This window comes from Ochotona curzoniae, unplaced genomic scaffold (genome assembly GCF_017591425.1).
Source record: "Ochotona curzoniae isolate NIBS_2020 unplaced genomic scaffold, NIBS_Ocur_1.0 contig_2210, whole genome shotgun sequence".
NCBI classification, from domain to species: domain Eukaryota; kingdom Metazoa; phylum Chordata; class Mammalia; order Lagomorpha; family Ochotonidae; genus Ochotona; species Ochotona curzoniae.
In genome coordinates this window covers 37,784,880-37,811,251 of record NW_024465369.1, presented here as the reverse complement: position 1 = coordinate 37,811,251, position 26,372 = coordinate 37,784,880, and the positions used below count along the sequence as shown (strand labels likewise).

Here is a 26,372-nt window from a genome sequence, read left to right as displayed (position 1 = left end):
AATTTTTAAAATATAGATAAGCTTCTATCAAGAATCTGCCTTGAGATCACAACATTTTGACAAATGACATAAACTTTTTAAATACTTGATTCCCAATAGTACTTATTAATAGTTTATATTGACAAACTATTGAGACTCACTCAAAAGAACAAAATTCAACACACACACTTTAACCATGCATTCCAGCATCTTTGGTAGATTTGTTTTCAGTTGAATATTTAACTTGTTATAAAAACACAAATTCATGCACCCACTGAAATGACTAGCCAGATTTTTATTCTGAGGACTACACAATTTATTCACCTTTGGTACTAAAGATGAGACCATTCAATCTCTATTTAAAAAGCCACTTCCATGTCTAAAGAAGCAGTATTAGGCAATTTTATATCCATAACATAACAATAACCAATAACCTGACATTTTAAGGAATCATATAGTTTCCAAAGCTTTCACACGTCTGTATTTGATATAACAAACAACTCTGGCAGGGGAACAGAGCTGGTATTATCACCGCTGAACAGAGGAGAGCACAAAAATCAGCAAGATTGAAGGACCAAGGTCAGATGACTATCGAATAGCAAAGACAGAAGGAAGAACAAGACTTCCTGACTAAAATGTAAGATTTCAGTTACACCAGAAAGTCTCCAAAAAATCACCTACAACATACACACACAGCCTCAAAGCCATACTGGAAACAAAAACTATATTAAATTTTCTTATTTGCTACTTTGTGGTCTTATTCAAATTATAACAGCTATAAAATAAAACTAAAAATGTACAAGCTGGATAATTTTAAATTTTGGTATAAAAAACTTTTCTTTTTAGTGTGTTAATGCTTCTAAATATGTTACCAGTTTCCAAAATGCTAAAGAAAAATCAATTTGCTCACATTGACAAACTAGAGTGGGCACAATGCTTTCTAACAAACCATGTAGAGTCTAGTTAGATCAAACGCCCTTTCCTCATAAAAGAGAATATTCATTAAACATATGTATGCATATTTTTTAGCTTAAGCACATCAGTAAAATACGAGAATTCAGAGCATGCTGTCATTCTTATCGAAGAAACGTTTTAAATTCTTACAAACAACGTATTAATTCAGTCTCCTACGTCCAGCCTGATTAACTTTACCTATATCACTGGCAGACATTATTAATGAAAACAACAACCATAAGTAAAAATACCTCAGAAAATTAGAGGCAAGTATACTATAGTATGCAGTATTTAGTATAGGAAATGTCAATTGATATTTAATTTCAAGCAAATACAAATGCTTGAAATTAAATCTTAAACCTTTAGAATTGCTATATTATATAGTAATTAGTATTTCCTAAATGGAATGTGATTTTAAATTGACAGGCAAATCATAGTTTTAATTAATTCATTACTCCTATTTATATTGAGGAGACTTAGGTAGTAGAAATAAAATAATACTATTGAAAAAGGCCCGATGAAAGAAAGTTTTTTATTCTAGATATTAATTTTTAATGTTTTTTTCTGAAATTTTCAAATTCAAACTAGCAGCTTTAAAGTCTCATATTTTAATATTGCTAAATTTTTTAAAGTCCAAATAGTTTTTCAGTATGGTTATAAGTAAATTCTCATAAGTAAAGCATTCAAATCTCAAAACAGAATCCAGCCTAGTTTATGAGTTCTTGACAATAGTTTGTTAATTATTGTACATCACTGTACGTATACAAAACATTAATTTGGAACCTGAAGTAAGCAAAAGTTATTACTGCATGTGAGAATGTCTGACACAGCAGCTAAAACACGATATGAAATGCCCACATCCCATATTAAAGTACTGAGTTCAAGTCTACTCCACTCCCAATTCCAGCTTCCTGTTCACACACGAGTTGGGAAGCAACAGGTAATGGCTCAAATATCTGAATCCCTGCCATGCACACAACCAACTCAGACTGAGCTCCTGGCACCTGATTTTGGCCTGCGTTAGTCTCAGCTGTTGTGGATATTTCAACAGTGAAGCAAATGATGGGAGATCTGTCTCAATCTCTTTCAAATAAGTAAGTCTTTAAAATAATTTTTTAATGCAGTCAACATTCCTGTAAAAAAAAGTTCTACTCAAACCAATTAAAGTTTGTAACACCAAACACCAACTTACAGTAAAATTCAATCTGAGTGACCACAGCTATAGTTGAGATTGTTTCCATTATTAAAATTTAATTTTGTACATTTTTAAAAAATCTCACAACATTGTTCTGAAAGTTAGAGACAGCACATATTCTGAGACTTCAGCTCTAAGTTCATTCCTGTGCAATTCAGGCATGCTGGGTAACAGAACTGTATCCCATTGTTACAGGAAAAGGCATGAGAGGTCCTTAAGTTAAAGTGACCCCTGCTGGCAGGTGATTAGAATCAACCCGAGAGGGAGATGACACATCTTAACCAATTTTCATGGTATGTTAATGATAGTTCAGAGAATTTAGTAGATTCAAACACAATCACTGCTACTAGAGTCAGTGAAAGTAAGTATGTGTTCTTACTAGAGTATCTTATATCGCATAACCTGTAGACAAGTGCACTTATCTCTCAGGTAAACTGTAAAGACATGAAAAACTTTAGTGCTAATTAGTAACTATCACTACCACTGTTTTCCTTGAGCAATGAGGAAATAAATAACCATAATGAACTCAAAATGTACATGAAAGACAATTTTAGTAAAATTGCTGGTAATTTCTATGTATGCTACAATGGAAAACTTACTTATTTAAATATAAAAAGATACTTCAAAGTGCTAAATGGCTAATAGAATTAAACCATAAGCTTATTTTGTGCAAAAACAAACTGAAATTGATGTGTTTGAGAGGTCTTTCAAAGGTTCATGGAAAATGCATATGAGAAAATACACATGGACTTCAAAAACAAACATACACCACAATGAACTACTTCTAATTCCATTTTTCCCAGGACTTTTTGAAGCATTCTCATACAAGCTGGAAAACACAAAATATAATACAAAATACAAAACTGATTTATTTAGTAGTTCCCTACACCAACAAAAAGTGTAAAATTCTCAATCTAAAACACAGCCCCTGTAACAAACACATTTAAAGATTTCTGCAGAATCTGTTTTTCTGGAACTAAGTCATAGTTTTATTTTTCACTGAGAAAAATCAGAACTTGTGCTTCTGATGATACATTTGACAAGAAGTCTCTTTAACTAGTTCCTGGCAATAGAAGCGCAATATTAACACGTATTTCAAATATCTATAGGGTTTCTACTATTCTAACTCCTTAAGAATAAATCAAAACATGTAAAGATTGAATGGTCTAACATGTCTGGTACTATAGCCAAGCAATGAAACCTCTTTTAACTAAAAGGTTTATTTTATAAACTCCCTTTGAGTAGGTTCTTGTGGAGATATCACTTCAAGGGATAACCAGTTATGTTGTGCAGCTTCTAAAACAGTACACATTTTTAGGACTAGAGAATATACTGAAGATCATCTACTAATCACATATCAGATGGAAATGCTTTAATTCTAAACCTTATGAGCAATGCTACACAAAAATTAAAACAGAATTTATCATAATAAGCAATATCCCTAAATGAGTGCAAAGAGACAGTAACTTTATAGCACTGTGTTGGCTGTGAAGAGCACAACACGTCATATGAAAAACAAAAGTTAAATTTAATAATGAAAGGCTTTAAGATTCAAAGAAGAGAAATCCATTAAACTTAAGTTTATATATGCAAAAACTCAAAATGTAGACATAACTAAGCCAGAGTTCATATCACAAAACTTAAATAACAGACTGGAATCATGACTCCTTAATGAAGGACTATACTGTTGTAGCAACGTGGAGAAAATCTGACAGGAGGTGGAAGTTTGGGGAGGGAATTCCAGTCTACAAAATTGTACCATAAAATTCGAAAGTTCAAAATAAAAATTTAACAACAAAAACAAAAAAACACCCCTAAAATATATATTAAAAAATCACACACTATTTAAAAGGCCATTGGTATTATTACTCAATCATATTGGAAAGGACACACTAGTTTACAGCTAGGAATCTACAATGTAAATGCAAGAAACTCCCCAGCCCCAAAATAATTATTTCTTGGTTTTAGAGAAACCAAGAATTCTTTGTATTCTGGGAACAATACAATACCCAGTGGATATATCGTCCCACTTATACTAAGGAAGCCAAAGTGAATCCTAAACAGTCTCCTAATTTTACGTACTTTCAGTTTAATGCAGGTAAAACAACTCCCTTTGAGTAGGCTCTGGGGGTGAACATGTGTTATTACTTAGCCTCCTTTTCTTAGGTCACACAACAACAGAGTTCAACTATACCAAAAACTGACCAGGGTTATTCTCTCTGCCTCTTCTGTATGTCACTAAAAGATGATTTAAAATGACATCTCTATTTTCTGTATTTAACAAACCTTCTCGAGATCTACTGCTGAATATAAGAAACTTGCAGTGTTTTAGTAAGGCAAATACTGCACTTGACTTCTTTCAATTTAATTGAACTCCCGCAGGATAAATTCACTTTTAAAAGAATAGCTCATGAATGACCTATTTCTTCTCAAATTATAATATAAATTTACTAAAAAAAAGTTATCAGTTTAAGCCATTTAAAATCAAAGTGACAGCAGAAATAGCCACCGCTTGTGAAAATTTGTGTGAGAAAAAGCTGCTTTTCATTTTAAAGTCCTAGTAACATAATTCTGATGCTGAAAAAGTTTCCAGAGCAATAATAACTAATTCATCCCAAACATTCAGGTTTTTTTTTTCCTTTATTGCAACAAATATCCCTTCTTGGTATCATAATATATAACTCCTAGTTTTCACTGAAAACACAAATTAGAAACCCTAAATTTTGAAAATTGCTTTTAAACTTGTTCTAATATTCAATTTTCCCTTGAAACCTTACGAGGATATTGTCACTTGCAGGTAAACAATAAAAGATAATAATAAAATGTTTTACTTGACACATGTTTTCTGGTTAAAAAAAAACACTATCTGTCCTCTCAAGAGGCTACCAAAGGAAATCTATTTTCCAAGAAAGTCTTAAAAATCACTTACCCATATACCAAATAAAGTTGGAGACTGTACTGGACTGCCACTTACAAGAGAGAATCACATTAATCTTCCACTAAATCTTCCCTTCTAGTTTCTCACAGAGCAGTGAAATACTGCAAGAGGACAATTCCTCATATGGACAGAAATCAGAAGAGACCTGAGTAGGATCCTGCTGCTGTCAGCATAAGCTCGCTTAATCAGTGGCTTCTGTTAGAATGGCAATGAATGTATACACAGAACCCATTTTGCTATTCAAGAACAATCATGTATGCCCCTTTTCAAAAGGTACTCATCCAAAATAGTTTCCCATTCATAAGAAACCAAGTCTGAAAATACTGCAAAAATGAAGGTGCCATGGGATAACAGTGAAAAATTACAAAAGCAGCCAATTCATTATTCAATCAAGAAATTTGGCACAATCATAAACTCTGTACCATCTACGTTAATGGAGCTTAATTCTCTGCTATCAGGTGAAATTCCAAACACCAAATTGGATAAGGATTAGAGCCAAAATGTGATAATTTCCTTAATTTTTCTGCCTGAGAACAGTGTTTTAAGAAATATAAACACTGCTCTTGATATAAGACTTGTGCATTCCGAATTCTAACTGTCTCTAGACAATACAAAACAATGTACAATTTTTTATCCATTTAAAAGGTAAACAATAATACCTCTCTGTGTATTATACTAGAAGTAAAATATGTAGGTTTCCTCAAATGGTGTGGTTTCTCCAAACAGAAATAATCATTCCTAGCAACTGTTTCATTCATAATATTATCAATCCAGACTTCTAAGTTAGTTTCAAGAAAGGCAAGCTTTCTAATCCACAGTATTTACATCTCTAGAAATTACACACCACTAGGTACAGAGAGCCATACTGTTATGATCATAGACTAGAAAGGAGCTTTCATTTTCATTTGCTTTATAATCACATACTGCCACATTTGATCAAACATTGCCTTTATTGATTCCATGATATGTATTCAACAGAGCTTGTATAATCAATTTAGAATTGACACTAGGTGACTACCCCCCCCCAAAATTTTAAGTAACTGAAAGGATTAGGGATTTATGTAAGGATGAAGGAAAATGACGTCTTGTACTTTTCAATAGCACCATTTTCTCTAATCGTTTCTATCACATTCAAATCAAATCATAACATAACAAAACTGCCTCAGACTATGTGAAATATTTATGCTTGAATCCAGCATTTCTACTCTGATGAAATGATAAAGTTATGGTTTTTGATCCAGTTGGACACCATTTTTCATGGGCAAAACATAAGACAATGTTACAGATGAAGTGTCTGCAATATGGAAAAGTAGATGGGGCAGTCAAAAAATGTAAAATATTTTAATATGCCTTTTTGGATAGGAAATAATCAAGTGTGATAAAGATAAGGGAAAAATAAAATGCTTAACAAATAAGATAAATTACAATATGAAGTAAAGACACCTGAATAATAAGTTGGTCATTTAAAAATATGAAATTACCGAGAAATATGAGCTATTTAAGAAAATATTTTATGTTTTAGTTGCTGAATTTCTGATTATTTTCTTAAAAAAAATAGCAAGAAAATCCCCCCCCTCCCTCTTCAGTGTATTAGCTCATGAACAAACTACAGGCTCTGTAAAGCCTTCCTAATACACAGCTCACCTTAAATTTGAATATACTTATAATTTTCTTCAATGTTGGAGACCCAAAGTTTTTAGAAATAACTATCGGAACACATCCAAATTTTACCGCTCAATGCTCAGATTTTATTTTATTATATATAAAAAAGGTATTTAGTTCTAAAACTTATCTTCACTCCTCAAAGTCCTAATGAATTAGAAGCTCTTATATGAAGATTTTAACTGTAATTTTTGCCAATAATATCAACAAAGTAATCCACCATTAGTCCCAAGAAAGTTCATTCCAGAATCCATCTTTCTTTCTGAAGCCTCTTCCTACCCCAGAATTAAGACATTCAAGATTAACGGGCCTGTTTTAAATCTAGCAATTTAACAGACACATAACTGAAGCTACTTTAAAAATTGCAAAATATACCTTTGTCAACTATTTAAATCAGGCAATCGAAGAGCCCCTCTTTCTGAACTGAGACACTGTTGTGGCCAGTGTGTGGCAGAACAGGCAAAGCCATAAACCACAACACCAGCATCCCATGTGATGCCTGTTCAACTCCAGGCTACACCACTTGTATTCAGCTCCCCGCTAATACACCTGGAAAAGCAATAGAGGATGACTCAAGACCTGAGTTCCCGGTAACTATGTACAGGAAGACTCGATGAAGTTCCTGGCTCCCAGTTTCTCACAGCTACATGAGGAGTGAACCAGGGCATGTAAGTTCTCTATCTCCTCCCACCTCTCTGTAATTCTGCCTTTCAAATAAATCTCTCCTATGAAAAAGAGAGAGAAAGGAAGAAAAGAAAAAGAAAGACTGTCAGACCATCTCAGAAAAAAAGTTGAGTACCTAAAATAAAGAGCACTGGGACTGTTATATATTTATGGGCACCAAATATTTTTGTCTCAATTTAGATTTCTGTGAGACACTGATATTAGCTGTCTTGGGTTGGTGTTGTGGCACACCAAGCCACAAATTGTGACATGGAGATATCGTGTGGGCATCAGTTTGAGTTCTGCCTACTCCATTTCCAATCTAGCTACCTGCTAAATAATCATTTAAAAAAATCTAGTTGTCTCAAATGCTGGAAAGACTTCTTGCCATTTTCCACTGGAGCCATCCAAAATGAGTAAGAGTGGCTTGCTAGGTATTTTGCCTTTGTCTCATCAGAATGTCCTTCCTTTCAGCTTTGGGGACTGGGAAAACCAAACTAAATGGCTCATAGCAAATAACTCCCTCCCATATGAGCCTATTCAGATGTAACTGATGGGAAGGATTAAAGAATTCCAGTAGTTTCAGGAAAACAAGAAGAAGGGGGCTAGACTTTATTCCCTTGATTTCCTTCCTGCTAAGAAATAATGAAATAAGATTTGTTCATAAACCACTGTAGCGTAAACAATGAACCAAATGTCTAAAGCAAAGCAGGACTTTCCCCAATGATATACAGAAGTAAACACTTCAGTAAAACTACTTGACATTATCTAGTATTAAAAAAACTGATCAAATTTTTAAAAAGGAGTTTCAAGAAAATGAAATTCATTTTTAAAAGATTACAGCTAAACACATTGTAAATGCTATACAATATTATACTACTTAAATTATTTAAACCAAAGTGGATCCTAGGAGAACATTCTATGAATTGATAAAGTTGATGACCCAAAATTTAACTTCTAAATTTTGGGATCAGTGCTATCTAGCTATTATTTTTAATTATAAAATATCTTAAGAGCAGGAATGTAAGGAGTTATTTGAATATCCCACCCTGGGCCCGGCGCCATTTCTTCTTCCTCACAGCTCACAAATTCATGCCAGTCCAGCCATCCACCAATCAGATGTAACCTGGCATTCCACCTGAGAATTCCACCCCCAATCCTCCAGCCCCTTCCCCAATCCTGCCCCCTTACCAATCATCCTTAGGTATTCACCTGCAGTTGTCAATCCCCTGGGGCCTTGACCTCAATCCCTCCCAATCCCCACCCCCCACACCTGGCAGACAAAAAGGCCCCCAGGTGCGGCTCTCTCTTCTTTGCTCTCTCTCTCTCTCTCTCTCTCCTGGCCTCCCTTCCTCGCTTCCCCTTCCCCTGTTCCTGCCCTGCTGGAATAAACCTCCTAAGATGCCTAAAAAAAAAAAAAAAACTTAAGATAAAATATCACTTTAATGAGTCACAAACATACCTTACCTTAAAAAGTCACATAATACTCAATAAGGGCAGATTGTCACAAGCCATCAATCCATCTGACCTTGGCTTAAACTTATATAGCTGTGTTTAAACCAAGAATTAAGTCTAAAAGAAATTACTGATTGAAACAGGAACTCATAGGAATAGTTTTATAACACTTCTTTTTCATATAGAACTGGGTAAAAAAAAAACCTCACAACTATAACACAACGAAATATGAACATTATTTATTTATAATATATCACAATTACGTAGACTATTAAATATAATATGTATATGTATAATTTCATTTTTACCTGTTTTGCAATTTCTCTTAAACAGGCCACTCCTTGTTCAAAATTAGGGAAAGCTACTGAACCATACTTTTGGTATTCCGGAACTGGTCTGATTTTTATTGTGGCTTCTGTTATTACACCAAGAGTTCCTGAAAAACAAAAGGGGGGAGAATAATCTAATACATGACAATTTTAACAATCATATTTAAATCCATTTAATCTCTTTATTAATTCACTCTATTACTCAATTTAATCTATTTGGAAAATAATGCCTACTCAAGTCTTTTGAGGAAAACGATCATATTTTATAATTTCAAACAAACAAAAATATCTTTGGGAGGCCAGCATTGTAGCATTGCATATAATGCCACTACCTATGATGCTCTAACATCCCATATAAGTACCAGTTCAAGTCTGGCTGCTCTGTTTCTAATCCAGCTCCCTGCTGATGTGCCTGGGAGAACAGCAGTGGAGGTTCCAGGGCCATGGGAATTTCCTGGCTCCTGGCTTTGGTTATGGCCCAGCCCCAGTGCTATGGCCATTTGGGGAATGAACCAGCAGACAAAAGATCTCTTTTTCTCTCCTTTCCTTAACTCTGTCTTTTAAATACATAAACTTATTTATAACTTTAAAAAGATTTAGTGTATGTTTTCATCAGATTTATATAAATATTTTAAAATATTTTAAAGTAACCTTTTTCAAAGATTTCTAGTCTTTATAAAATTATAGCTTATTAAAAGAAAAAAAACTTTTGTTACATCTCATATGTTTAGACAAAACTATTTTTACATTTGTGCCTATTTTTGACTACAAAAATTACTTACTAAGCTGAAACATGAACACAGACTTCTCAAAACAAAAATTTCAAATGATCAACAAATTTACCAAAAAAAAAAAAGAAAGAAAAAAAAAGAAAAAGCATTTAACATTTAACATCATTATCCTCAGGGAAATCAAAATCAAATCACAATAAGTATCATCTCATTCCAACTAGAATGGCTGTGATCAATAGCCATTGCTGTAGAATGGCATATTAAATGTAGACACCCCACACTGGGGTCCAAACTTAGCTCCTGGCTTTTCTGCTTCTGATCCAGGTTTCAGCTAATACACTTGGTAAGGCAATAGAAATTGGTTCAAATTACTTGGGATCCTGCTTTCGTCATGGGAAGCCAGAATGGAGTTCCTGGTTCCTGCCTTCAGCTGACTTACCAGCAGAAACAATGGAAGCAGAAGCATAGCATAACATATTCAAAGTACTCATGGGAAAAGATTTGCTAACTAAGAATCTTCCATCTAACTAAGATATTTCAAAAATCAAATCAAAATGAAGACATTACCAGATAAGCATAACTGGAGATACTTTGTTGCTGAGAGACCAGGTTTACACTTAGTACCAAAGGAAGCTCTAATAATTATTTACTTAATAATCAGATTAGAGAAAGAGGGGGGGAGACACAGAAAAAGAAAGAAATCATTCAGGTTCACTCTCCAGATAGCAGCACTGGCCAGTACTGAATCATAGTGGAGCCAGAAGCCAGGAGTCAAGAGCTCCATCAAGGTCTCCTACATGGGTAGTGCAGGCCAAGCACTTAGGCCATCTTTCACTGCTTTCACCAGGACACGAGCAAGGAATTGGATTGGAACAGAAGCAGTTAGAACATGAAAAAGTGCCCAAATATGATGATGGTATCACAGGAGGCACCCATTATGTCACACATAAGCCTCAAAACGAATTTTTTGAAATGGAAAGCAGATAACTCTTTGCCCCAGATAATAACTCAAATTAACACACACACACTGCCAGTAAAATAAACTGTGTAGGCCTGGTGTGATAGCCTTGCCTTGCATATGCCAGGATCCCTAATGAATAACATTTCTATACTGGCTGTTCCACTTCCCATTCAGCTCCCCACTAGTGACATGGGAAAGCAGTAGAGGACAGTCCAACGCCTGAGACCCTGCATCAGTGTGGGAAATCCAGAGGAAGCTCCTGGCTCCTGGCTTTGGATTGGCTCAGCTCTGGCCACTGTGGCCACTTGGGGAGAGAACCAGCGGACAGAAGATCTTTCTCTGTATCTCTCCTTCTCTCTGTAAATAAGAATATGTAAAACTTTTTTTAAAAATAGAAATTATATAACTGCAAAAAATAGCATAATGTGTATTTCCTCTTCTCATACTTAACAAAAATATAAAGCTATATATATATATACACATACTCGTATTTTTTTAAAATTACCGATCAATTACAGCACAAGGGCGGTTGACAAAAACAATAAAAAAGAAAAACAAAACAAAACAAAAAAACAGAAAAAAAACCAAGGGCAGTTAACAGCAAACCTCCAATGGGCTGAATGTGATTCCAGACAGCAATCTGATTCAACAAGAACAAATCAATAAAACCATAAATTGTCAATAAAATGATTCATAACAAAGTTTAATTATTCTGTTTCATTTCTTCAGTCGAATTCTTAAAAAGACATACAATCTTACACAAAGTAGTAACTGCAGCAGTATATTGTTCGGTTTGTGACTTCTGTATAAGTAATACATATAATACCATAAAAACAGGGGGAAAGGAATGAAACTACAAAAGAGAAACATGTATGCAGTTCACAGGAATTGTAGTACTACAGATCTGAAACTGCTTCTGAAAAACAGAAAGGGAAATGCCCTGGACCATTATGCATTAAAAAAGAAAAAAATCAATAGGAAAACAAAGCTACACAGCACCTGCAATGTCAGTATTGTTAGGAAGCAAAAAGCACCGTCACCTTCTAATTACCTCTAACTAGAAATAAAAAGAGGAAAAACAATCCAACACACCCCCTGCAGTCTTCCACCTGTGACAAGCTCGTCTATGTCAGAAGTGAGTAAGCAAAGGTTTAAAAGACTATATCAGAAAACAGTGAGTAACTGAGGACTTGGGACTGGAACTGATAGACAACTGGGAGTGAGTAAGCAAAGCATCAGAGTAACAGTGGTGGGGCATTTTCAAGAGATTTAAGGAAAGGAAGTGTCACCCAAAGATATATCCACTCAAACTGTCCTTTAAGTAATAAAGCCTTAAGAAAATAAAAGTAAATAGTTTTTTAAAACTCAGAGAATATTCAAAAGTCAACTTATTTTTTTTTTAACCAAAGCATGATTAGTGAAACTTGAAGAAAGCACTGATTCTAAGTATCCCATTTACTTAATGACAACAGTAAAGTCAAACACAAGAAATCATGGTCATTTTAAAAAGTGTACTTATAACTTTCTCAAATAAAAAAATCAGTAAACTACATATACAGAATTTCAAATGCTTCAAATACTATAATTTTCATCACACCGAACACGCTTTGGCATTTAAATGATAGAAGCTGAAAAGTAGGTGAAAGACTGTAGGCTGTAATGATCAATAATGCTGAGTAACAGCTACAGCAATAATAATAAAATTAACATTTGCTGAGTACTTATCATATACCCATGAACTACTTAGTATAATCTCACTGAATCTTCACAATAAACTTAAGCAGAATGATACTTGCATTTTAGGGTCGAGGACATTGGGCATACAGAATTTCCTCACTTACAGAAAGTCACAGAAATATAAGTGGCAGAATCAGAATAGAGTCCAGATCTGACAGACTTCATGGTTCATAATGTGCCATTTTACATCTAATTATGTAGCAACTTATTACATTATGTGTATTTCTTACAAATCATACTTTTGGGCTTTGTAAAGAGTATCTTCCTCAGACCATCCAATAATTGACTGTGGACAGAGATAATCAGTCTTTAAGATAAAGGCAGCTAAGATCAAATTATCTCCTCTATCACTCTGCCCCTAGACTGTCCCATTGCACAAACTTTAATTTGTTTAACTGAAAAACTGGCAACTACACGAGACACTCAAGACCTTCTCTTGTTTCTAAGCCTACATTACTGCTGTTTACTCTGCAGGACAAGTCCCCGCACTCTTCCATATACTTGACCTAGAATTATTTTCTCCTTATTAACTTTCACAGACCACCTTAGGCATGAGCTCTTAAGGAAAACCTTTTCCATACTTTTCCTGCATTTACTTCAATCAGAGAAGTTATCATACTACAGTATAATAGTCTACTGCTATTTGTGTCTATAAGTGTACTAGCACAATGCATAGCAATCAGAATTTTTAAAATATTGATGGAAAGTTTTTAAAAAGTTGTATGTAGTTCCTTCAAAAGATAATTGAGACTTATGAGAGTAGCATGAGTTCCAGAGCAGCCGTTTAGTCTAACAGCTCCAGATCTTGACTCCAGCTTTAAGCTGATGTAAATCCTGGGAAATAGCAGTCAGGCCTAAGTAATTAGGCTCCTGCTATTCATGAAGGAAACATGAAGTGAGTTCCCAGCTCACAGTTATCAGCCTAATCCAGTCACCGTGGACATTAAAGGGATCAATTAATGGATGGGTACATACATGTGTGCTCTCTCGAATAAACTGTTTTTTATAGTTTGAATTGAGGGGCAAACATTCGCTGCAGTAGTCAATACACCACTTTGGGTATTTGCATTCCATACCAAAGTGACTTGGTTCAAGTCCTGACTCTACCCTCAATTCCAGCTTCCTAGCAATGTGTGTAACCTAGTAACGTCTGTCACCTTGGAGGCACCAGGTAATTGCTCAATGGTAAGTCCCATACATGTGGAAGACTGACTTTTTCCACTTCACTTTTACTAAGAGAATTTTTTGGGGCCAGCGTTCAAGTCCAGTAACTCCATTTCCTATCCAGCTCCTTCAGAATGTGCCCAGAAAGCAGCAGAAAATAGTGCAAGTGCTTGGGCCTCTGCACCCACCTGAAAACCTGGAAGAAAAACCTGATTCCTAGCTTTGGTCTGGTCCAATGTTAGCCAATGCAGCCATCTAGGGAATGAACCAGTGCATGGAAGACATCTCTCTTCTCTCTGTTTGTCTCTCTCTCTCTCTCTCTGATTTTCAGATAAATCAAATAAACCTAAGAAATAAAAGTGGAGGACCCCCCACTCCCCAAGACAAAATGGTCTACATTTCAAACGGACAAGTGTTAGACAGCCAGAGTCAGTCCCCAGGATTATCTCTGAGAACAGATTTCTTCTGGGGAATAGCAGAGTGTGTGGCTTTGTTTTTCAAAACTTTGCTTCAGCAAAATGTTGAAAGAGGTGGCTACGGAAGCTCGTTCGACTCCAGATATGATGATGGAAGAGGGCCGCCAGAAAACCCTCCAGGAAGAATGGGCCGAATCAATCATCTGCACGGTTCCAGTCTCCCCGCACCCCAAGAATGGTGGATCAGCGGTAAACATCTGCTCTAACAAGCAGACGACTGGGTGTGTGGATGTGCACATCCGCGGCAGAAAGGAGACCATCTGGAGACAGAGCTGGCCAAGCCGGCTGCCTGGATGGATGCGTGCACCCCACCAGAACCACCCTGTGACCTCACAGACGAATGACATCAGGCTGGGAACTCCCCCTGCAGGGATCTGGCCTGGCTGAGCTGCAGTTCCATAAACTCTGATGTCTGTCTCATTTTTCTGTATAGTTTATTAAAGTCTTAATATAGTTTTTTAAAAAGATTTATTTATTTTTATTACAAAGTCAGATATCAAAGAGGAGGAGAGAGAGAGGAAGATTTTCCGTCTGATGATTCACTCCCCAAGTGTGTGCAACGGCTGGTACTGCGCCGATCCGGACCAGGAGCCAGGAGCCAGAAACCAGGAACCAGGATCCAGGAACCTCCTCCAGGTCTCCCACATGGGTGCAGGGTCCCAAAGCTTTGGGCCATCCTCAACTGCTTTCCCAGGCAACAAGCAGGGAGCTGGATGGGACGTGGAGCTGCCGGAATTAGAATCAGCGCCCATATGGGATCCCGGGGCGTTCAAGGCGAGGGCTTTAGCCACTAGGCCACGGTGCCGGGCCCCTTAATTACAGTTTTAATGAGTGAATATTTTAGGTTGTAAGACTGACTCCTCCTTTTTATATATTTAAAACACACACGCACACACACCCCACCACCACCACCTCAGAACCTGAAGAAGAGAAAAGGCTGAGTCCTAGTGCTGTCAGTGACCCGTTTTTGGATGTCTGAAACACTGCTCACTGCTAAGTTATTCCCATTTGTAAATAAATTGCATTTATTCAGTAGTGAAAAAAAAAAAAAAGAAATAAAAAGCATTCTTCCATTTTTTTTTTCTCCTTAAGAGAATGCTGATGAGAAAAAGAATAAACTGAGTAAACTGGTGACAGGGTGTGACAAACCTCCATCACTGGTTATCATTTGCCAACAATATTTTTATTATTACATCTTTTGATGTAAGCTAAAACCACAGGTCTTCAGCCCAACAGCTCACCTCTGTCACATCACTGAGGTGCACAGTTTACTTTCTGCCTACTTCTTTCTGCCAAGATTCAGAATTTATCCCCTAAAATCTAAACTTATTATTGAATGTAGCCTGTTTTCAAATGTATCTTTTTCAGCTTGGAGCACATTCTAACATAAGTAATGAGTAGTTCTGCTAACTTAGAAACAACTTCTTGTTTTAAATTACTTTATTTCACTCAATGTAAGGAATATCCCGAATATCCCTCCCATCCAAAGAACTGAAAGGAGCAAGTGATCACCTTGTCCTGCAATTCACCTTGCTTACAGAACAGTTATTTTGCTAAAACAGAAGGGGCAAAGTTAATTTTCATCTGATCTGTGAGGAATTTACATGTTTAGGGTGACAAGAAGAACTACATTCTACTCAGTCTAGTACTAGCCAAAAACAGAATACTATGTGCATAAAAAAGATCATAAAAACTAAAGTTTAAAAGAAGACTATCACATCCAGTGGCATTTGCTTAACTTTATGGCATTATAAATTTGCTTTTCTTCCTGTTGTTGATTTTGTTTTGCGGCTTTTCACTTGGGGGGATTTACAGTGACTGGGTAGTGGAGACTGACATGTCCAGATGTGAGGATTCGGTGCAGTGTGCATCTCTACTTGTGGATTGAGGATGGAGTCCCAGTGAAACTGTTGGATGTGTGTTGACAATGGGATATTGGACTCTCTGCCATTGTCCATGCCCACAATGATGGATTTATGACTGTTTATGAGGAACTATGCTGTTGTAATGATATGGGAGAACTCAGAGAGTGCAGGGGATTTGAGGAGGGGGCAGGGGAAATCCCAGGGCCTATGGAACTTTATTATAAAATGATAATAATGTTAAAAAAAAAAAAAGGAAAAAGGATGTGTGAATCAGTGGAATTTTAAATTCTACTTCTAAAAATTTAAACAACAAATGTAACTATAGAAAAAAATAAATACTTCATTTAGTCCTTTGACCTTTATTCAGTCCTTTATGGAAATAAGGAATACAAATTGCCAAATAAACCACTTCAAGCCCTAACAACTACCTTTTAAAAAATGCAATGAAAACACTCCTAGCAGAAAAAATTCTGAAGACCAAGTTTTCCACTGAAATATTGAAAACCAAAAGAGGAAGTTTAATAAGATGTTCTCATAATAAAAATTTTATGAAGCACTAAATTAAAATTAACTCTTTTAAAATTCGCCATTCCTTTAATATATAAAACATGTTTTTCTTTCAAAGATCTGATGCAACAGTATCATAGATTTTCACAAAAGTAAGTCATGGAGCTGTATTTTTTTCATAATAAATTTGGCGTTGTATTTACCTTCAGATCCCATGATGAAGTGATGGATGTCAGGGCCTGTTGACATACGAGGTCCTTGACAGCTTTTTTCTATTGTACCTCTAGGTGTTACCATTTTTATATGAACCACCTGTTAAATACAATGCACGATATAAATTCTAGACATCTGTCAGTGAGTTTGTGTGTGTCTTTGTACACACACATATTCATAAAACACTACTTTTAAAATATTGGGTTAAGCATTAAATTGTGATGCCCTTCTGAATCATACTTTTTACCAATCTCAGACTTAAAGTAAATTTGTACACAACCTGAAAAAAAGAAAAATCATTCCAAGTTTGTACATCTCTTGATTTTAACTACTTTAGATACCTTAATAACCTAAGGAATGGAAAAATATATACCTTTAAACCAAATTTAGTCTAGGGTTATTCATATGGCAAGAACTAAAGGACTAAAAAAATAAGCAAAAATCACATATCAGATCTGTGAAACAAGATGGACAAAGCCTAAACATTAGTGACCTGAACAGAAATCCTTAAATAACAACTTCATTTTTATCTTTTAGTGCCTCTTTTATATTTGATTATCTTACTTTAATCAAAGGGGTATACTTTTAAACAGGTCTACCATCCAATTCTCAATTTTTTTCCAATTCTCAATGTGTAAAAGCTTTTAAATCATACATACTATAACAATGTCTGTACATTAATCAGTTGTTACAACTAGAAAGCAATTTACCAGGTCCTCAATATTGCCATATATATTCTTCTTCATGCCAGAAGCCCGAGTTGAAATCCATCCTCCCACAGTGCTGAATTCCAAGGAGTCTGGTTCATGACCTGTACAATAACCACTTTCCTTAAGCTAAAACACAAAAATGCAACATTTTACTAGAGAAAATGGTCCCTTTACAAACAGCACTCAACTCATTAACTCTTCCCACCTTAAATTTCCACTTTACTATTTATATTCATTAAAATCTGTATAAAAAAAGAAACAATTCAGCTTTGCCTATAGCCAGCTGTCCCTTCCCAGCTTTTTTATCCCCAACAATTAAAACTCTTGAGAAGATCAGATTTTGCTTAAATAACTGCCAATTTCACCTAAACACTTTCAATAAATAAAGTGTTTAATCTCTTGTTCTCCCCACCTTAGTTTAATATGCAGCAGGCCTGCAGAAACTCTGAGCAAATTGCCTGTACTTAATTCTCTCAAGGAGTCATGTGTTTTAATGTACAGCCATCTGGCTAGGTTTCCTGCATATAATACCGTCATTTATTTGTGATGCAGATCATGCATTCCTGTACATTAAATAGTCACTTGTCTCTCATTTTTCTACATTAGCTTGGCTTTGCCATCTGCACAGCACCTGAGGTTGAATGGATGCCCTTTATTGCAACAACACCAAAGCCATCTCACTGAAATCATTTTAAAGACCCAGCCATTTCCTGTCAAATGGTACAGACGCCACCATCTGCATACCTACTGTCTACTGTACTCAAGCCCATCAATCTGTGTTGACCATTTTGATAGTCATCCAGTAAAGCAACTATTTGTATTTTTCAAGCAAGCCATGCAGAGGTGCTGAATATGTCAGCTATGCTTGTATCTGTGTATTTAAGTGTGGTTAATATAGTCTGTTAGGTGAAACATAATTTGCTAATTTTTCAACATTATCATTGCAAGATATTTGTCTCAAATTTTACTGCTAGGAAAACAGGATTTGAAAAGATATTCACAGGACATGAGGTTTTTTTCCTCTCTAATATTTAATTTTAAGAATTTAATACCCGATCACAAATAAGCATGGCTAACCAGGCTAAGATTATTAGATTATATTTCTTCCCTAAGACCATCCCCAAACAATCCATATTACATGTCAACTGTGTGAAGCAATGAAAATAATAACACCAAAGACAGTCCTATGCTGAAGGAGCTCTACCAAGTTCACTAATACAAATCTGCTTCCTTGTTAAAAATATAACTTCCTAGTAGCTAAAGGATGCAAAATTTGCATATTACAAAATACATACAGAACTATCAAATTGAGTAAAAATCCAACTGAGGTTGGATTGTAACACAATCTAAAAATTGGACAAATTTTATGTATTTTACTAATTTACTTCACCTTAACAAAAAACTTAAGTAGAAAATATTATTACCATTTTATAAATGAAGAAACTGAGGCATACGGGTTAGTAACTTGCCCAAGGTGACATAGCTAGGAGGTATATTTGAGTTTAATAACAAGATTTAATTAGCTATCAGAAGGAAGTAAAGACAATGTGATAATGTTAATCCTTTATCCACTTACAGAAAAAAATCATTAGAGTCACACATCCCCAGACCACTAATAAAGTAGCAAAGATTAAATAAACTTGGAAAAAAATCTGTCTGAATCAATTAACTGACACTTGTGGCTTCCTTTAAATTTTATACACAATAATATCAATGCAATTTACAAGTTAAATAGATTTAAATCCACTACTGATTTACTGTGTTCCTGTCATTTTAAAACTTATAGGAGAGAAAAATAGGACATTTTAATGTGGTTACCTCAGCCAAAGCAGAACCTGAAGGACACAGAGGTTTAATGAGGAAGAACTTAGGATAAAAATAGCATTATAGTTACTGAAAGCAAAAAAGAAAGTCCTTATTGGCACTTAGGGAAACAAACAAGGAGGTAAAATACAAGAATTTTCTAGTCTAGGAAAACAGCATTCAGATTTCAAAGAATTATGTCTCTGAATTTTAATTCTAACCTTTAAAAATGTTTTAGAAGGTTAAGATAATACATCAAATCCTATAATAAAAGATATAAAATTACAGACATAAAAGTCATTATTTGTTACTTTAAAAAAATGTTCAACTGCCTAGGTTGCCATGTACCTAGGCAAGTGTTACACTGCTGGGAGAATAACAGCCAATACTTGGCAAGCATTCTCAGCCTGGTTAAACGCCAAATTTGTGTTAACTATACCAGTGTGCCAGCATAGTTGCGTATTATATTTCTTTTTTTTTTTTTAAACAATTGTGGGAAGGCAAGGACCATGGGCCGGGCCATACCATCCCAGGTGTTGGGGAGCTGCAGATTGCCCTGGCAAAGGGGTTTGCGGATGCTTTGGAGGAGAAGAGGCTGAGGGCACATTTGACAGGAGAATGATTTCTGGGAGCCTCCAAGACCTGGACACTGCACTTACAAGTAGGCAATGAATCTGAGATGGAGTGGTTTAGAGGAGGGAAACCAAAGTGCACGTCTGGGTCAGGCCAGGGCCCTGCTCACGTGGGAGACCTGGGCTGGGAGAAGTAGCATCACCTTTTACCCACTGGTAAACATGAAAGCTGGGATTAGGGGACATTCCTGATTAGTCTAGGCTGCAGTACCTGCCAGCGAATGTCTGAGAAGAGGAGTTGACACTCAATAGAATGTGAGAAAAACCAGATCTGAGGGCAGATTCTGTAGGGGACTTGTGGGCTCACTTCTGTGAGACTGCAACACCTGCTGATTCGCACGAGAGCTAGAGTGGCAACAGGCTGAACCAAGGTGGACCACAGAACTCACCTGACACTCATGGGAGCCAGGGCTGGGAGAGAGCCAGCTGGGCCAGTCCACAGCACACACTGGCATAAACAAGAGCCAAGATGGGGTGTAAGCCAGGCCAGGCTGGATAACACCTGCCGCTTCACATGGTGGGTCGGGGGCGGGGGGCAGGGTGAGGTTTGCTGAGGGGAGCTGGCTGGATTAGGCTGCTGCACCTGCAAGTAAGAGCTGGGTGAGGTGCGGGCTATTTGCACTAAGCCTTAGTACCCACTGGCAAGTGGACCACAGTACCCCCCTGGAAAGTACAAGATTCAAGAGTGGGCCTAATAGGGCAACTGTGGGCATTCTTCTGCTAGGTGTAGCTCTCGCTGGTGAGCACAAGAGCCAGGGCTGGTGGTGGGCTGGACTTGGCAAGGCAGCAGCTCCCATCAGTGTGCTCCCATTGGTATGTGCATTGGCTGGTGCAGGTATTGCACCAAACCCAACCCTGCACTGGCCGATGCACACAAGAATCAACTCTGAAGTCACCCCAGGAGAGGTTTATTGGGGAATTCCCTAACTGCACCATTGGACTCTGACTCCCAGGGGAAAAATTCACAGAATCCATGGTCCAAGCTTAGAGTGCATGTCGGGACTGGGCCCTCCTCAGTTGCTGATGCCCGTGCAGTCGACAATACGCTCAGATGTGCACAAAAGACATGACAGCCAGATCATCTAGCCCAGCAGGGACATCAAGTGCCTTGACAGAGGATGGAAAATACAGTTTAGACAACGTTCCTGGCCAAGCTTTTGCACCAAGTGTCAGAGTCTGTGGCTGCACTAAGGTAGATTTTTCAGCCAACAGACCTTGGAAAGATTTTCTCAACTACAGTGTATCGAAGCTGATAATGTCTCAGAACTTTCAAGACCACTCCAGTAACATACTTGGAATAGTCTTTACTACATTGGGGGTGTCATCAAATACCTGTCCACCAACCCCAGGTGCTGATGTAGTTTGACAGTAAGAAGTGGCCCTTTCCCTTCCCTCCTGCAGACACAGGGGAAAAAAATGGAAACATTTGTCTCATCCTCCATCCTTTATAGCTGGAACCTCTCTACCCAAATCAGAGATCCACATGGGCATGCATCCCTCTGAACTATGTAAACAATATTAAAAGCAAAATAATTTTTAAAAAATGCTATGGTGATAATTTAATGTACGATTCAGGCAAATGAGAGACTAATACATGACTTTTTCATTAAATACTATTATTCAGTCTTCTGAAGTTCAGTAATTTAAAACTCCTTATTTTGATTTTTAAAATATACTGACTGACTGCAAGTATTTAATACTACCTTAAGTAAATTCTTCTTTATCCGTTTTTTTTTTTTTTTTGCATGTTTCTGCATTAAGTAGCAAATAAACACAATATAAATCAATTTGTTTCAACATGTTTCATTTCCCTCCTGGTTGGGAACAGACCAAATTCAATCAATTTTTCAAGAAAGAAAAGGATCCTCAGAAGGTGCTAAACATACTACAAGAATTCCAGTAATTCAGGAGATAAGCACCTGTTAACAAAAATGCACTTTGAAAAGTGTAACAAATACTAAATACAGGTGCCAGTGTCTACTTGGCTGACGGAATTTATCAAGATGTGAAATGTGGATGCTCAATTTGTTCTGCTCTGCTGCTAGTACCTCATTTTAGGACACAATCAGATTTTGCTGATACTTTTGCATCAGGTTTCAACCAGCCTAACATGCCCCATCCATCCTTCACACAGTAGCCAAAGCTATCTAAAGACAAAAGAAATGTTTATCTTCTACAAGGCTCTTTACAAGGCCCTTTTATGATGTGACTACTTTATTTTCCTGTTTCATCTTTTACTACTGTCATACACACTCCAACCCAAAATATAAAACAAGAAAAGTATGTTTTCCCATCGCACTCTTCAATCATACTTAGATATCTGCAGTCTCCAAAGGCAACAGCCAATTTAAAACCTCTGCATAGTCCTTCCCCTGACCAGATCTTTCTTCCCACCTCATCTCATATTTGTAGTAATTATGACCCATCCTGAAGTCTCATTTTAAATGTCACTTCCTCTGTGATAATCTTCCTCATCCAATTCCTTTCCACCTAGCCACATTTCATGTTTCCTTTAGTCTCCAGATGGCATTTCTAACTCTAAGTTACCAATTTTCTAACATTCATCTAACTTTTTTGCCCTAATAGAAGTTCTGTGAAGCTAGGGAGCAATGCATTCATCTCTACTGTGTCCTTAGCATTCAGCTCAACACCTGATTCATAATAGAAACTCAACAGATTTGTTAGGTGTATAACTGTATTGTGAAAGGTGCTTCATCCAAAAAAGGGTACAGCCATTTGAAAATCTTAATTAAGGAAATAACATACCTGTCTTTCCAACTCTTGTCCTGTAATACCAGCCTCTACATGAGCTGTCAGATTGTTCTCATCAACCCAGAGGATTCGATTCTGTTGCAAAGGAAGAAAGAAATTTGATCTCCATCAGCTGCTGACATTTTTTTGGAAATACAACTACTTATTCAAAGCAACAGTGACAAGACAGTAATTAAATGAGTAGGATACTCTCCAACCACAAGCCACATTGGAAGCCAGTTCCACTGAATGTCTTGCTCCACAACATGACAAAGATAGTAATAAGGAAGTTATGTTACACAGAGTCTGTCTCTATTTAGATTTAATCTGAATGAAATTCCATCTTATAACAACTTATTTACTTGCCAAAGATGACTATTTCCCTCATTTGTATACATATAATGTTTCTCTAAGAGTTAAATGAGGGACTGAACATAAGAAACTTACCACATATAGAACCTGGCATTTTGTAAGCACTAACAAATTGAATTAAAGAATATGAGAAAATGGCCATAAAATTAGAAAATGGGAAAAAAAAAAAACCCTAAAAAGACACCTGAATAAGTGTACCCCCTCATCTGTTCAACTTGATATAGAATAGCAAGCCCAATGGAGAAAACAAAAAGTACATCTAACTCATGCTCCAATGGAAATGATAAAACTTTTGGAACTCAACTAAATTGACCAAATGTATTAATGACAACTAAAAAATTTTTTTGATTTAACCATTAGAAACTTTTAAAAACATACATATATATATATATCTTTTTTTTTTAGTTTTTTTTTAAGATTTATTTATTTTTATTGGAAAGGCAGATATACAGAGAGAAGGATACACAGACAGGAAGATCATCTGCTGTTTCACTCCCCAAGTGGCCTCAGCATCTGCAGCTAAACCAATCTGAAACCAGGAGCCAGCATCCTCTCCCATTTGAATACAGAGTTCCAAGGCTTTGGGCCATCCTCCGCTGCTCTCCCAATAGACCACAAGGCAGGGGACTGGATGGAAGTAGAGCAGCCAGGATACAAACTATAAAATGAGAATTTAACCACTAGGCTATCACACCAGACCCTGGTTTTTTTTTCAAAGGCAGACTTAAAAAGACAGGGCAGGGAGAGAGAGAGAGAAAAAAAAAAAAAGATCCTCTAAGCAATAGTTCATCCCCCAAATAGCCACAACAGCCAGAAATGAGCCAATCCGAAACAAAGAACCTCTTCCAGCTCTCTCTTCTGGCTGCAGGCACTGAGGACTTGGGCCGCCCTCTTTTGCTTTCCCAGGCTTATTAGCAGGCAGCTTGATTATAAGTGGAGCAGCCAAAACTTGAGCCAACACCCATAAGGGATGCGCATGCCACGAAGAAATCCAACAAAAACCACAGTGAAGTACTGCTTCATCCCGGTTAAAATGGCTACCACCAAAATAAATAAATAAATAAATATTGCTAAACATATGGAGAAAAAGATACCCTAATATACAGTTGGTTAGAATGTAATCTGGTGCAACCACTGTGGAAGACAATATGAGGACTCCTCAGAAATCTGAAAAAAAAATCTAGCATATGGCCCAGCCATCCAATTCCTGGGTATATACACAAAGGAAATGAAATCAACATATAAGAGATACCTGTACCCTCATGTTTACATCAGCTCTATTCACAATACCAAGATTAAGAATCAACCTAGATGTCCATCAACAAATAACTGGATGAAGAAAATGTGATAAATATACACAATGAAATGCTGCTCAGCCACAAAAAAAAAAGTTTGAATTTCTGCGTTTTGCAACAGAATGGATGCAAATGGAAATCATCATTATTATTGAAATAAGTCAGACAATTTCACTGATTTGTGACAGTAGATAGCATACAAAAGACTCATTTCTCTTCACAGTCCTGGTCTATATTTTACAGATCCGTGGTCCTGCTAGTTTTATTTATACTTTTTGAACTCTTTATTTGGTGGAACATTAAGTCTGTGACTATAAATAAAAAATATATTACCACAAAAACTGTAACACAAAGAAAGGAAGGAGAAGGGGCAGAGAGGAAACAGAATCTTATATTCTTAGAATTTTTTCTATGAATTACATAAAACCTACTTTCTTTATAATAAAAATAAGTTATTTAAAAATTTTATGGATTTGTTCAATGAACACATCTCATTTAATCTGCACAATACCATTTTGCGGTACAACTGTCTCTGCTTTATAGAATCAGTAACAGAATTAAAGGTAAATTTACACATAGTAAGATAAAGAGACAGAAATTCCTATATATTCCCAAGTCTATTTCCTGTAGGAAATCTTAAATTTGGGACTAGAAGAAAGTGATGAGGAATTTCATAGTAAAATATACACCATTTGCAATTGCTCATCAACTTCAGCAATAGTAACACATATTTTTCATAAAGTTTCTGAAGATTCCCTGTACAGGTCATGAGGGCTTTTTTCCCTAGAAGTACATAACAATATGAACAAATGCTAAGTATACCATTTGATGAATTTTGATGTATACCTATATAACTCAAATCCCTAGAAAGCTACTGAAGATCCTCAATCATATCAAATTTCTGCCATTCCTTGGGAGGAAACCACTCTTAGGATTTTGCTCACCAAAGTTTAGCTTTGCTTACTCTAGACCACATAGTCATTGTAGATAACCCTGTACACATTTCATTCACTCAGTATGTTTTGAAATACACCTATATGTTGCAGCTCTCTGTTCATTACTGAGTAGTACTGCATGGTATGGCTATGCCACAACTTAACCCATAACTTGTTAGGCGTGCAGCTGATGTTGGGGGAACAACTAATGGATGATCGGGCTGTTTCTAGTTTCCTCGATCATGAATAAAGTTGCTGTGAATATCTTGGGCAAAAACAAATTTTTAATCACTTTCATTACAGTCAAGGAATATGTGTAACCAGGAATTTTATTGACTATATGACAATAAAGATCAAACTAACTAAAACCTTAACATGGCACAATGTTTAACTCTTGTACTACCATGGGACAAAACTTCAGAAAGTCATCCTACTGTTAACATTAGCTGACCCTGCCATTCTCACCGAGGAAAAAATGCAGCAGCATTAGTATAAATTTGGGGACAAATAAACTTTGATGGTTACTAATAGTCCGTTCCTTTTTTAATACTAAAAGTCAAGTCATATAGCATGTTGATGACTTCTCAAAATAACAGAACAATATCAAAATACACACTTAAGTGCAACAATGATTTTGGCTTTCACATACCAGAAGACAAAGGTCAATTCTGAAGATGAAATACATTTAAAACAAAATAAGGAACAGATCTCTTTTTTTGTGTGTGTGGATTTCTTTTTTTTAATTTATTATTTTTTAAATTTCATTTTATGACACAGTTTCATAGGCTCTGGGATTTTCCCAACCTAAAAAAAAAAACCCTCCCCTCACATTGAATTCCTCCATATTGTTGTAGTAGTATGCTTCATATCCAGTCATGATTCCTTCATTGCAAGCATGTACCATTCAGAATGTCCGGCACCTTATTGTCCAGATAAATTCAACAGTTTCATTGGGAGACCATCCCTGGTCTGAAAGTAGAGCTGGCAGAGTATCACCCCATCCAATGAAAAGCCACTACACAACTTCAACAACAATTTACAACAT

General features: G+C 36.3%; 1 protein-coding gene across 1 annotated transcript in view; it reads right to left on the bottom strand.

Moving 5' to 3' along the window:
- AGPS (alkylglycerone phosphate synthase) overlaps positions 1-26,372 on the bottom strand; it is a 115,836-nt gene that overhangs the window by 51,514 nt on the left and 37,950 nt on the right. The window contains exons 8-11 of the mRNA XM_040971783.1: positions 22,741-22,821; positions 17,540-17,665; positions 16,820-16,928; positions 9,155-9,282 (exon numbers count right to left, since the gene is read on the bottom strand). Coding sequence (XP_040827717.1) covers positions 9,155-9,282; positions 16,820-16,928; positions 17,540-17,665; positions 22,741-22,821 — 444 coding nt within the window. The remainder of the gene's footprint in view (positions 1-9,154; positions 9,283-16,819; positions 16,929-17,539; positions 17,666-22,740; positions 22,822-26,372) is intronic.